Consider the following 12,857-nt stretch of genomic DNA (forward strand, 5'->3'; position numbering starts at 1 on the left):
AGAGATCCCTCCGACACATTATGGTCCTAACAGGAACAAGGCCGATGAGCGTAATGTCAGCACCGTTGATTTGATGTTCACAATATTTATAAGCTGGACACTTTCAGACAATTTGTGGAAGTTGTTTAAAAACTAACATAGTTCAACAGAAAAAAAACATGAGAAACTTTCACCTTTATGAAAAAGGAGCATTAAGCCAACAGGATTTCAACTTCAGTATTTACAGTTTACCTGAGGTGCAATGATTATATATTCTTTCCAAGAGAAACTCTTCAGCAGCGCTCAAGTATGTAAAAATATAATTCCTACCTAATATTTGGTCAATTAATTCTAATGAAAAATACTCAAAAGTCAATGTCAAGATATACATTCTCCACACACCTTCATAATTCAATTGTTTAGACTACTTTTCATGGCTATTTGGTACAAAATGTTAACAGAACCAGTATTAAACTGTAGTGTTTTATATACAGTACAATCACAGCTTAGTTCAGTAGCTTTTGTCATTTTTGTCCTCAATGGATGAACTGTGGGTGTATCTCCATAGAACACGCACTTTTGTCCTTAAACCTAGGGGGGAAAAAAGGAGGAAAAAAAAATAGTTGGTGGTATACATAGTGGTACACAACTATAAAACGGTACAACTTTTTTTTGTTGTAGGAGTATTTTTAAAACAAAGGTAATTTCTTTTAGAAATTGATGTTGTCATATAAGTTCTTTGTCTTCTATTTGCTAAATAAAAGCTTGCAATCAAGTCTACTCTTGAAGATAATCCAGCCCCAAGAAGAAATACAGGCAGGAAATTGAGTTAGCTTAAAAAAAGCAGAATTAGACAAAAATATGCTTAGTAGGGGGACAATAAAAGCAGTAAGATTAGAAGAACATAAAGAAATAAAGCAAAGTATCTTAAAAGCTGTCAACTAGATGTCAGATAGCTCTGCTCTCCAGATAGGTAAAATCTTTCCATAAAACAGTGTGTGCTGGTCCAGACATATCACCTTAAATTTGAATGAGGAAAATTATCTCTGAGTTTGAAAAAAAAAGCATATATCTGTATTTATTTATAGTCTTATAGAGTGCTTATCTCCTTAGTAGCTAAGGATGTTGCAAACACAATGGGGTTGTTAAGTTCTGAGATACAGCTACAGAACTGGAGAGATGAAGGAATTCAGAACACCAGGCTAATTCTTTTCACTTGACCTGTTTCCCTAAGAGGCTACACCCACCACTTAGTCAAACAAAGGGAAAACTGTATGGAATAACCTCTCCAGCAGACAAAGATAAACTGTCAAGGAGCTATCAGGAAGCCCTTACTTCTCTGTGAAATAATCCACCAAAAAGTCTTGCTGTTTGAGGCAATCCTCGCAATCTTCAGAGGTTGTAAGATGAGTAATGTCTGTTCTCAGGAAGGACTAACCAAGAGAACCTCTCGCAGGATTCATGAATTGTGACAACAGGCACTTCCTCTCTTTTCTAGTTCTCCTCACCTTCGAGCACTGACTTCAGGGGAAAGCCCTTTTGTTGAACACTACCCACTGAAACTGTAACTAATGTATACATTTAAATAAATATACATTTAAATATATATTACATTAGCCCTCCCACTATTTTTAGAAAAGAAGCATCTATGTACTTTTTAGCCATTAACACTGTTATAAAGTACTAATGCTGCTACCCCAGTGTTTTGTTGACTTCCTAAGAGAGAGAGAGTTTGTATTTTCAGCTGTTCTGGTTCAGACTTTCACAACCTTGCATTGTGCTATGCAGCAACCTTCGATGCTATGAGCACATAATGTAACACTGAAGTAACAAGTTCAAAAAGTTCATTTACCATTTCTTGAAGTAAATTATTAATTCTTCTTGTCACTTGGTCGAAAGTGTGCACTACCAATGAAACTTTCATAACTTCGCTTTTGTAGCACGCTGCTAGGTAAGTGTTGGTATGACACTGATCTCTTTCCTGACAAAAGATAAAAATTAACATTATTTCTTGCTAATCTAATTGGTCAGACATTCACTTGTGAGCACGTCTACGTCAACATCCAGAACCCCAGAAAACCACAGATGCTACCCGCAAATCATCTCACAAGCAGGGCCCAAGACAACACATATTCCTAGTCCTATTTAAAGATTATAGGAAATTGGGCATCCAGAACAAATACAAGGAAGTGGAAAGTATTAATTTAACAATTTTGTTCTAAACTGTATACATATGATGTCTATCTTTCCAGATTTTGCTCATTTTATTTGCAAAATAGAAATGTCTCTGCTCAACTCATCCTACAGCAAGCTTCACCTTAAGAAGCTTTAAGTACTGCAGTACTTCCTGTAGTATGATGCCTACAGACCCAGTTTCTGTATTTGTTTGAAAACTGAATTTTTGAATATGAGTATTTGAGAGGAAAAAACAGGTATATTACATTATTGCCATCATACATTATATAGCAACTGTGACACTTTAAAGAGTGTTAATATATGTTTACTTGAAGACCTTTGTTAAGCAATTTTCAGCCTAGTATACACGTAATTTCATGTTTATCTGAGAGCGTTAATTCAGATTTATACATGTGAAATCAATGCCTGTTCCATATTAAGTCTTATTAGCTTAAGCAAGCAGTCAAAAACACTTCATAAAATTAAGGAAGAAAGTCAAGAATCATTACTCCCACAGGATACAAAAAGCCCAACTGCCATCCATATTCCACGAAAGCTTTAAATGCGGCATTGAAAAAACCTAGCAAGCTTTAATTAAATTAAAATGGCAAAGCTAAATTAATATTTCAACAGAATCTACAAAGCCATTGGAGTGTGTCATGAGCAATTGTCTTTGATTTGCAGCCTCTGCCAGATCAATCAGCCAACAGGTTATCCTTGATAGCGTGTTGCCATTGCAAAGGCAACTAATTTGAAAATAACACAAACTGAGTGGTTTCAGAACGTTTCTGTCTCTTCAGGGCAACGCGGAATGCCAGAGCTTACAAGCAGTAACGGGAGGCATCATGCTTTAATCCAGTTTGCCAAGTGGAACGTATTCTCACGACAACTTGATCCAGCATTTAACATGTGACATAACATGCTCATAGGACCTAAGTAATGTTGCCACAAGGCACATAGGCCCTTAAAAAAGGTTTTGATGTCATGTTTTATAGTATCACAAAAAAGGAATTTGCAGAAACTTTCATCTTCCCTGTCTCCACCCGCATTAAAACTCTGATACTAAGAGGTTTGCCCACCTGCTACCCTATACCCTCTCAAACAACCCTCAAGGTTTGGATAATTCTAGGCAGAATGGTTGGGAAAGTAGGAAACTAGCCTTAAAAACCTACTCTTTATTGCACAGGGCTTTTATTGAAGTTGCTACAAAAACCCAAGGAGGGGGTCTTGTTTCATAACTCTTTCCAGTGTAGGTAACAGCCATAAAAAGTTGCTTTTCTCTCCCTCAGACAGCACTGTGAAATGAACAATGAAATCTTTATCTCCATGACATCAATACTGTCACATTAATTGCTGCCATAGTTTTCACAGCTCTAAATAACAAGAAAAAGCAGAAAGTTCTTAACTACAAGCTATGGTCTCCAGTCTTGTACCAAAGAAGAAAAGCCTACCACAGCAATTTTTCTGCCAGACAGGTGGAGCTTTCAAACGAAGAACAAGGCGGATTCCAGTGAAGTAATTGTTTAAAAATAGTATTGCTTCACCTGTGACTTCGGCAGGCTAACCTCACCAAGAGTGCTGGCACAGTAAGACAACGTCCCTATCCCCAACACACGCTACTGCTGAAATGCAGCAAGACGCTGCCCACCATCTAGTCCTTGGGGTACAGACTGGTTGTCTAGCTGGTTGCAGCTGCAAGACTTTTTAGACTTCCCCTTCCTGTTTTCAAGAAAATTAACAGGGTTTTATACAACATCATGAGCATTCCCTCAAAACCCTGAATGTTCTATCTGCTCAGCAGATATCAATGCCATGAAGCACAAGTCCCTAGTCAGGGCAAATTAATAGCATTATAGTCCTCCACCACACACTGAGATCACACACCAAGTTCTTAGCTGCTATCAACAATTAATTTGTCACTGAAAGACTAAAAAGTCTTGCAAAGTGCTGTTCATGCAGCTGTGGAATTTACAACTCCTGTGCTCAGAAAAAACCCTGTTTGTATCTCATTCTCTCATCACTAGGAATCAAAGAGACAGCAACATTTGTCCTTCTGCCCATCCTGCTGCACTCTATGCATAACCTAGCACCCATTTCCCATTCCCCATAGCAATTCGTGGTACACTTGATGGTACTCCAACAATGCTTCATGAAACTAGGAATTAACTCCATTTCACAACCACCTGAGTGAGTCAACTGTGATCTGACTTTTCCTTTACTCACTCCCTCCCCAGACTGCAAACTGAACTGTAACTTCCCTTCATCCTTCAATAACCCACAAGCAAGGCTGAATTTGTACGAAGCTCACAGCCTTAAAACAAGCACCAGAACAGCGTTAGCAAATACATTTTTTGCCAGATAACTACATGCAAATTTAGTATTTTGCAGTTCGCTCTGACCTAAGGAAACACACCCCTGCTTGTTATGAACCCAGACTACTCCAGAATAACCTTACTGCTTCCAGAGAATGGGAGGATTCGCAGAGTTTAAGAACTTAGCGGAGACTTTAAGACTACGCATAACAAGATCTTCATTTCAAAATCCAAAGTCCTATATTTATAGCTCAAGTCCATACCAACCTCAGATCATGAATACCATCTTCTACAAATAGGCAGACAACTGCTTAAATATCACCTAGCACCTTTTAATCTTGGCCTTCTGGTAAGTTTTGAAAACGTTGACTAAGAACAAAACACAAAGCACATGCATTTCATATAAGTACTAAAGTTTTCCAAATACAACACATTTATCTCCACCACGCCCAGAATTTTCCACCAAGCTTTAACTACTTAGTGCAATGAGACACCATAATTAGCACAGCGGAAATATGTTGTCTTTATTTAACAAAGCATTCCGTTCCTACTAAAAACTAAACATTACAAAATCCCATTGAAGAACAGAGGTATAAGATTTAAATCACAGTTTTATTATTTGTATTAAATCCTTTTCTGCAATTGAAGGGAACTATTGTTAACGACAACAGCCTTGGTGGCCCAAGACTTCTTGTATACAAAGCAGGAAGACTCTTTCCATACCCTGAATTAGTTACCATGTCTGGAGTGCTCTGATGAGCAAACAATACATGTTTGCTATCAGAGACCCATGGCAGCGGGGAAGAGGGAACTTGAGAGATTTTAAATCTCCCTTTAAAATTCAGACCTTCCATGCCTAATTCCCCAAGCCAGAAGTTTGCTGAACCTGGATTTTAAATTTAAAATCCAAGCAATGCCTGGGCTTGGTGAAATGCTAAGTACAGCTTTATTTTCTCTGTTTCAAGGTGGGTACACATTTATTTATATTTCATTCACCTTCCTTTGTAATGGTGTAAGACATTTAACTAGGAAGGAGATACAGTACCTTCTACTGTAGAGCTGGTTACTTGGCCATTGCTAGATCCAGAAGAACTGTAAAGTGATCCAGAGCTATATGTCTCATAAGGTTTGAGAACAGTCAATACATTAGGAGGTTCAACCTCATCTGAATGCAGAAGCCCTTGTTTGGTTGGCAAAACAGAGGATGCAGGTTTGGTGCCAGAACATTCCTGAGGTAGCAGATTTGCATATCTGTTTGCAACACGAAATCTGCTTGTTTCGTATCTTCTGTAATTAGCCATTGGAGAGTCAATATGTTCCACTGCTAACAGATTAGGTTTCATGCGTTTAGAAGATGTTTCACCGTAGTCTAGATTTACATTGCTCACGGATTTACAAAGATAGTCTCTTCCTCGATGACAAGACCAGGCAGATTCATTTAGGTGAGAGTCAAGAGCCCCATTCGTACTGCTGCTTACTGCACCAGATAGAGACACAGGGGCACTTGGAGCTTTTACTTTAGATTCAGATCTTTTTACTCTGTCCAATACCGGAGAGATACTGGAACTGGAGTGCATTTCTTGCTGAGGTTGTCTATAGTTATTTGCCTGAGCTCCAATAGTACTTTGCTGTTTATGAAACTTGAGGTTACTTGGGGCTGTGCTGCTTGGGTCAGTCACTGAAAACACAGGGATTTTGTTCTGTGGAGGGTGACACTGTTTAGCTTTTCCCGTTTGCAATGGTTTTTGCTGGGTAGACGGGGAAGTCTTACTTCTCTTAGCATTAAAAGACAGAGGAAGCACATCTTTACCAAGGAGAGCTGGAGGGCATCCAGTGCGTCTGCCTTTAGCTAGAGCCTTGCTTTTACAGCCAGTTTTGTTAATGGTGTCAGGATTGTATTTATGCATCAGCCTCTGGTGCATCATTAGGACTTCTGGGTAAACTGTTCTGTAAGTACAAAATGGACAGGTGATGGGTGCTACCAGGCCTTTAGTTGAAACCACTGAACATTCTTGTGAAGACCCAATGGATAAGTTCAAGGGCTTTTCTTGCGAGTCCACCATGGATTTGTGTTTGTAGTTTTCAGTGCACTCTCGCACATCATTCACATTTTTTCCATCCTTTAAAGCACAAACATACAGGACGTCATCTCCATCTGATGCCACAGAGGCTGCTCGCTCTCTTTTATGAGGAACATTGGGCTGAGCTTCCTTTGTTTCCTTTAGTTTCTCCGGGTAAGAAGTAGACACATTCTCGAGTATTTGATTTGAATTGTTACAAATGGAAACTTTGTTCAATTCTCTAGAATTATTTTTCATTTTTAAAAGGACTGTACTGCCCATTGCATTGTTCAAGGACAGAACTTCCTTTTGCTGCTTGGCAGGTATGCAGCCCCCAGTATCTTTGGCACAATCAAAAAGCCTCTTAGAATTTTTGGTTTCTTGAGCACCATCAGCAGTCAGCCTGAGCTCCATCTCCTGACTTTGTAATGAAACTTTGCTGTCACTTTTCACATCTGCTGCACTATCAGCTTGCTTGTCCTTGTGATGCCTCTCTAAATGATACCTCAGTGAAGTTTTCTGTGCTGCTGCATACTCACAGAATTCACATTTGTACGGTTTTTCACCTGAAACACAGTTTTATCAGTAAGCTTGATACAATTCGATTTGAAATCTTGAATACGAAAGACAAGAGAATAATGTGGACTAAAAAACAGTAAAATAGTTTTTTTTCTTTTCTCTTCCACATACACATTAATTCCCAAACTCATCTAAATCATTTAAACAACATCCTCCTGCTTTTGCTAACTACAGTGACATCTTCTGGCTATGCTGAAGATATTTTCCATGTGTTGGCTATGTTATGAAGATGGTAGCTGACAATATGTTTGGCAGAGATAAGCGAGAAGTGTATCTGTGGGTCAACAACAATTTGTAGCCCTTGATCATACCACAAGTATGCTACTCAACAACACAAATGTTACAGTTCATCTATAAATAGAGCCAGTTCAAAAGAAACAGGGACATACATTAACAGAAGTAGGAAGAGTGTGCCTGGCTATGGAAAATAAAAAGCTAAACTGAAAAATAGACACAGCTTTTTCCCAGGTAGCAACAACTGGCAGATGATCAACTTAGTGCCTGGGAAACAGGTGCATTTTTAAATAAAAAAAACCCCAAACAAAATCCCCCCCAAAGCCCAGTAACTTCTTGCCAGACTGCCAAAAGCAGGAAGAATAAAAGTTTTAAAATATATTGTGTTCTTAACAGTACTCAATGTAATTAGCCCTATTCAAAATTATTACACTTATGTAAATAATTCCTTCTAAGAAATTTCAATTTCATCTATTTTTTTTTTTTGCATTAGAGAAAACTCTGTTCTCAGTATCAATAATTTTGCGGGCAACTTCTGGTTTTAAGCAAAACCAAACATTCCATCCAATTGCATTCCTCTCCCACAAAGGTGAAGCCCATTTACCTGTATGAGTTCTGAGATGAATATTGAGGTAATAATTTGACCGAAAATACTTTCCACAGTAGCTGCATTCTCTGGAGGCTCCAAGGTTTTTAACTTTTGCTCTTTCCAAACCATCTTCAGTTTTATCTTGGGAGAAAAAATAGCTATATTATGAAGAGCAAATAAAAATTTGGAGTCTCATTTAACACGGTAAGTAGCTATCTTAACTGCCTTCAAGGAAAAAACAGACTGATGAACCGTTGTCAACTCCTGTAGGCTACAACCGTGTTTTGTTCTGTACTTCTGCACACTTCACTTAGCAATCTCAGATTGAAAGAGTTAAAAAGGTTTCTGCCTGTGTCAAGTAACATCGGGGAGTTGGTGACTGTAAGGAAGAAGCCCCAGAGAACAAACAAGATGCAAAACTAGGTCTCAAAGAGAAGAAAAATTATCTCTACTAACCAACAGGAACTTGATGGAAAATGGCCCACCTCAAAAATTCACCCAGGTTATAAACTGGATTATTTTATTAAAGGGAGTTAAGTGTGATCGTGACAATTCAGACTGTGCACCTGCACTGTGCACCATGACAAAACACAGGAAGGTGTTTTGGGGAAGAAAGGCAGGAGAAAGAGGGATTTTCTTATTAATTGTAATAATATCATTATTATTTCTTCTGTGCTAATCAATGGAATGTCATGCCCATATAACAACATCCTTCGATTTAATGAGTACTCATTCACTGGAAGCATTAATGCTTAAGCTTTGACAAACAGGAGAGTAGGAAAGTGACAGCCATTTCTAGGTCTGTGGAACACGTAGTCAAGGCACAAATTCACAGACTAAACCGTGTCTCCGCTCAAGTGTAAGCAGCAGCAGGTACCACTGGAGGGCGGCCCGGACAGCACAATGTCTGACAAGAAGGGGAGAGCGCTGACGCACAGCAACAGCATTTCTCTGGCGGATTGTATTGAAACACCACCAACACAACTACAGTCAAACAGCCGAGTCAAGGCTGGCTAGAGAGCTACAGCGGGGAGAGGAGGAAGGAGGCATTTTGCTTGACTTAGATAAGACATTAGATCCACAACAGTGTAAAACAGTTCTCTGAAGTCGTGCTGTTGGAAAGCTTCTGTCCTGAAGTGCTCAGGGTGGCTGAGACAAGCCGTGGCTGTTTTAAATGAACAGATAATGGCTCAATAAGCATGACTCAGCAGCTCACAATGAGAGCTGCTGTGGCTCAGGGTAAAACACTGAGAACAAACAAGCAAGTTAACATTAGGTAATAATTCCATTCCTTTGTTACTGGAGGCAAAATAAAGGGCCATTACCAGAAATGGAAAAGTCAGCCCTGTGTGCCAGGACATTCTGTACGTTGCATCTTTTCTTGAGATTTATGCAAGCGTCTGTTCTTTAAAGCAGACTCAAAGCATATCACACACAGGAACTAGATGACTTTTTGCAATCCTTTTTGTCCCCAGACATGCAATCATTTTCAATTAAGGAATCATTCAGTATCACTTGTTTTTCAAAGACACCATGAGATGAAGAATTAACCCTGGGTAACATTCAGATGGAGCCCAACTCCTCTGTCAGAGAGAACTGTTAGCAACCATTCAAGTAAGAAGAGTTCAGTGTGAATCTCTCTTACACACATGATATCTACGTATTAATAGCCTGCATGCATGTCCTTACACAACTCATTTAAAATTGCTGGTTCTAACATTTAAGTTTTTAAGTTACAAACAGTTTGAGAGAAACACAGAACCTGCAGTTTGATAGAAGAAGTTTGGAATTATCTTTTACTGTTCGGGATCTTAACAACTGCTGGTACTGAGCACTGGATGTTTCCTGGCCTTTCCTACAAGACGCAGGAGAAAAAAGTGGAACTGCAACGATTTCTTCAGGAATACTATTTGTAAAAACATGGGCTGGGCAAGAAAGGGTATGCAACACTCAAATGCATCCAGTAAAACTAAGAATCTTGCTATTGCGCAGGAGAGAGAGGAAAGAAGACAGAGAAGGCCTAAGTAAACAGTGCCTGTTACTGGAGTGACTGTTCTTAAGGCTATTTTGGTGATTCCAATAACCCAAAAGGCCAGTGTCAGAACCTTTCCTTCCCACTCATTTTTCTCTTTGCCCCTTCCCTCACCACACCATTTCATATCTCTGACCAAGTTTCTAACAGGTAACTGGGAAAAGGAAGCTGCCTTCTGTGGCTCTAAAGAGTTCCTAAACAATAGAGTAGCAGCTCTTTCAAACTTCTGTGCTCAAAATGCTACTCACCTAAATTAAGTGTTTCTGGAAGACCATCTTCAGATCCATCTTCGGAGCCTCCTTCTATTCGTTCTCCTGGTCCATTTTCATCCAGACTTGCAATTATATCAGCACAGCATGTCCTCGAAGCAGAAGTCTCTCCATCAGTCCGCCTGTCTCTCTTATGTACTCTGGAATGAAGGACTAGCTGGTGGTATGTTCTGAAGGCTTTACCACATGCTGAGCAGTGCGTTGGTTTCTCTTTGTTCTGGGACAGTTTAGAATCCATCTCCATAGAAGGCACTTCACCACCAGGATGTTTAAATTTGACTTGGGATAAGTTACCATTCCCTGGATAAGTGTTGTTTTTATTTACTTTTGACTTCCCTGTAGTTTCAGTCTGGCTACCTTTATTTGCATTCCAAATTTCACCAAGTTCTTCTTTATCGGAAGATGAATCATCATTGTCTGTACTTCCTTCTTGTCCTGGTTCTTTAATTTGGCCATGACCAACTGCAACTTTACCTTTGGTAGCCAGCTGCCATGCTTGATATGTGTTGAAAGGATCTAGTTCAGCTATCCATTTCACAGGCTTTTGTGATTTGTCATTCTCCGGAACCACGTTTGGTCTTAAGTTCAAGAATCGGAAAAATTCCTCTTTTTGAGATGTTTCTTCTGCCTTAGACTCACCAGTCACTTGGGGGCTTTCACCACTGGGTACTGATTCTTTGGTGTGCACTTTACTGTGCTCAATTAGAGTCTCTTTATTGAGAAATAGGAAACCACAAACCATACAAATTTTGTAAGGTGATGTTAAATTTTCAGTTATGTGCTCCTGCACCACCTCATTTATTGTTATGGGGCTTTCAGAACCTTGTTGGTGCTTGTTTCTAGAACCAGGCTTTCCAGTATGCGTTCTCATGTGATTTTTGAGGAACCACGGCTCCTTAAATCTTCTTCCACATACATTACACCAATACATGAAAGAATCTTTATGCTTTTTCATGTGCGCCTCCACGTCAAAAGCCGCATCAAATGTTTGTCCGCAAACTTCACAACTAAGTTCTTCACTGTCCTTTTCATTGTTTGGTGAAGGCAAGTTAGTTCTTACTTGACATTTATCTAGATGACTAAGATACTCTGCTTCAACACGCAGGACAGCTGGTTCACAAAGAGTGGGCCTGTGTTGAGTTAAAACATGCTTACCAAGTTCTTCAGGATGTTTAAAAGTCTCATCACAAAACATGCAGTCCAGAGGCATGCACCCCTCAGCTTGCATGAGAAACTTTTCTTGCAAGCTTTTGTGAGAAATTGTGTTTGTTCCTTTTATTGTCATTGAGGCATCATTATTCTCCATCTGTGCACCAACGGTACTGGCTATTCCATCCGGTCCGTCCATGTATGCCAAGAGAGGCTGAGTTGGCATGTTTCCTACGTTCTGTTCCCTATTAGGTCTCTTAATGTAAGGTTTCAGTTCTTTGGGGATGCTCACAGATCACAATAAGGACACTTGTAAAGTTCTCCAACATGTGCTTACAAGTCCGCTAAGCTAAAAAACTGCTGCCAGGAAAAAAAGATTTTCTCCACAAGCAAAATATTATATCTTTAACTGTATTCACACGTCACTGCAAGTTTATCCATAGGTTCTCTCAGTGACAGAATGAGGCTTTTTGGAACTATTTCTTCTGATTTTTCAAGTCTGTAGAAACAGTCGGTTGCACTTACGGTTTTTGTACAAATATTTCAAATAGTTGCACTGGGCAAAATACACTCAAAGACAACTTCAGTGCCACAAAAAACCTCCAGCACCTGGGGAAGAGAGAAAACAGTCAGTCAGACTTCCCTAAAGTCTTTTCTGAAGACTTTTCTCGCAAACAACGAAAACATTAGGGCTAGAGAACTATCAAATGCTTTGAAACGCAGAAGGCTTTCTCTTTATACACAGTCCATGAGGGACAGCTAGAAGGCACTCCGGTCACTTCTCTGCAGAGTTGAAATAGTATGGTCTTGAACATCCCTGTGTTCTATAGCTGCACTTCTGTATTGAGGTTGGTACACAAAAGCAGTACTTGTCTACTACCTGTTCTAAATCCACTCTTACCCAGTTACATAATGCTGATGAAACCACATTTCAATCCATCGCTACCATATTCCTAACAAGTAAATGCAGCAAGTCAGAGTACCTTTCCTCAAATCTGTGAAACCAGTGCTTAGAGGTACACTAAAACTTCGCTCGTTTGTTCTCTAAAGGCTGTTGAACAAAAGAAGGGTTTTTTTGTGCGTTGTTTGTTCACAAGACCAGACAGTTTAGAATTAGCTTTCATAGTTCTGCTACACAGTAAGTATCAGTATAAACCTTTCTATTAAGAACTATTCGCCAATACCACTACTCAAAGCTTTCACTAGCATCCACAGATTTACAACCTCTGTGACAATTTTGGGTTGGTACAATTAGATCATCTTGAAGTTTGAAATAAACTAATTACACTGTTTCTTGAATGGTAGTTTAGCATTCAAATAATTTTTACATTTACATTTAAATCACCATTACATTTAAAAAGGAAATGCTTCTAATTTCAAATGGCATGCAACAGAACTGTGCTTTATTGATTATACTCAAAAGGGAAGGTTTAAGATTCCACAAGATTAAAAAGGGTTATAATATAGCTAATCACAACT

At 39.2% G+C, this 12,857-nt stretch overlaps 1 protein-coding gene across 1 annotated transcript; it reads right to left on the reverse strand.

Moving 5' to 3' along the window:
* Window positions 1-164: 164 nt before the first annotated feature.
* On the reverse strand, window positions 165-11,604 carry ZNF217 (zinc finger protein 217). Its single transcript, XM_010145571.1, has 5 exons — window positions 10,209-11,604; window positions 7,944-8,069; window positions 5,512-7,092; window positions 1,832-1,960; window positions 165-570 (listed from the first exon to the last, which is right to left on the reverse strand). The coding sequence occupies exons 1-4, from the start codon at window positions 11,602-11,604 to the stop codon at window positions 1,851-1,853; spliced, it is 3,213 nt and encodes a 1,070-aa protein (XP_010143873.1). The 3' UTR covers window positions 165-570; window positions 1,832-1,850.
* Between the last annotated feature and the right edge of the window lie 1,253 nt (window positions 11,605-12,857).

This window comes from Buceros rhinoceros, unplaced genomic scaffold, assembly GCF_000710305.1.
Source record: "Buceros rhinoceros silvestris isolate BGI_N320 unplaced genomic scaffold, ASM71030v1 scaffold40281, whole genome shotgun sequence".
NCBI lineage: Eukaryota > Metazoa > Chordata > Aves > Bucerotiformes > Bucerotidae > Buceros > Buceros rhinoceros.

What these genes read in the sequence shown, in the direction of transcription:
- ZNF217 (XM_010145571.1), bottom strand. Translation starts at nt 11,604, where the DNA reads ATGCCAACTCAGCCTCTCTTGGCATACATGGACGGACCGGATGGAATA. An exon ending in TCATCTCAGAACTCATACAG is followed by an intron (nt 7,093 to 7,943) that starts GTAAATGGGCTT and finishes ACTGTGTTTCAG; the next exon opens with GTGAAAAACCGTACAAATGT. An exon ending in AACCAGCTCTACAGTAGAAG is followed by an intron (nt 1,961 to 5,511) that starts GTACTGTATCTC and finishes ATCTTTTGTCAG; the next exon opens with GAAAGAGATCAGTGTCATAC.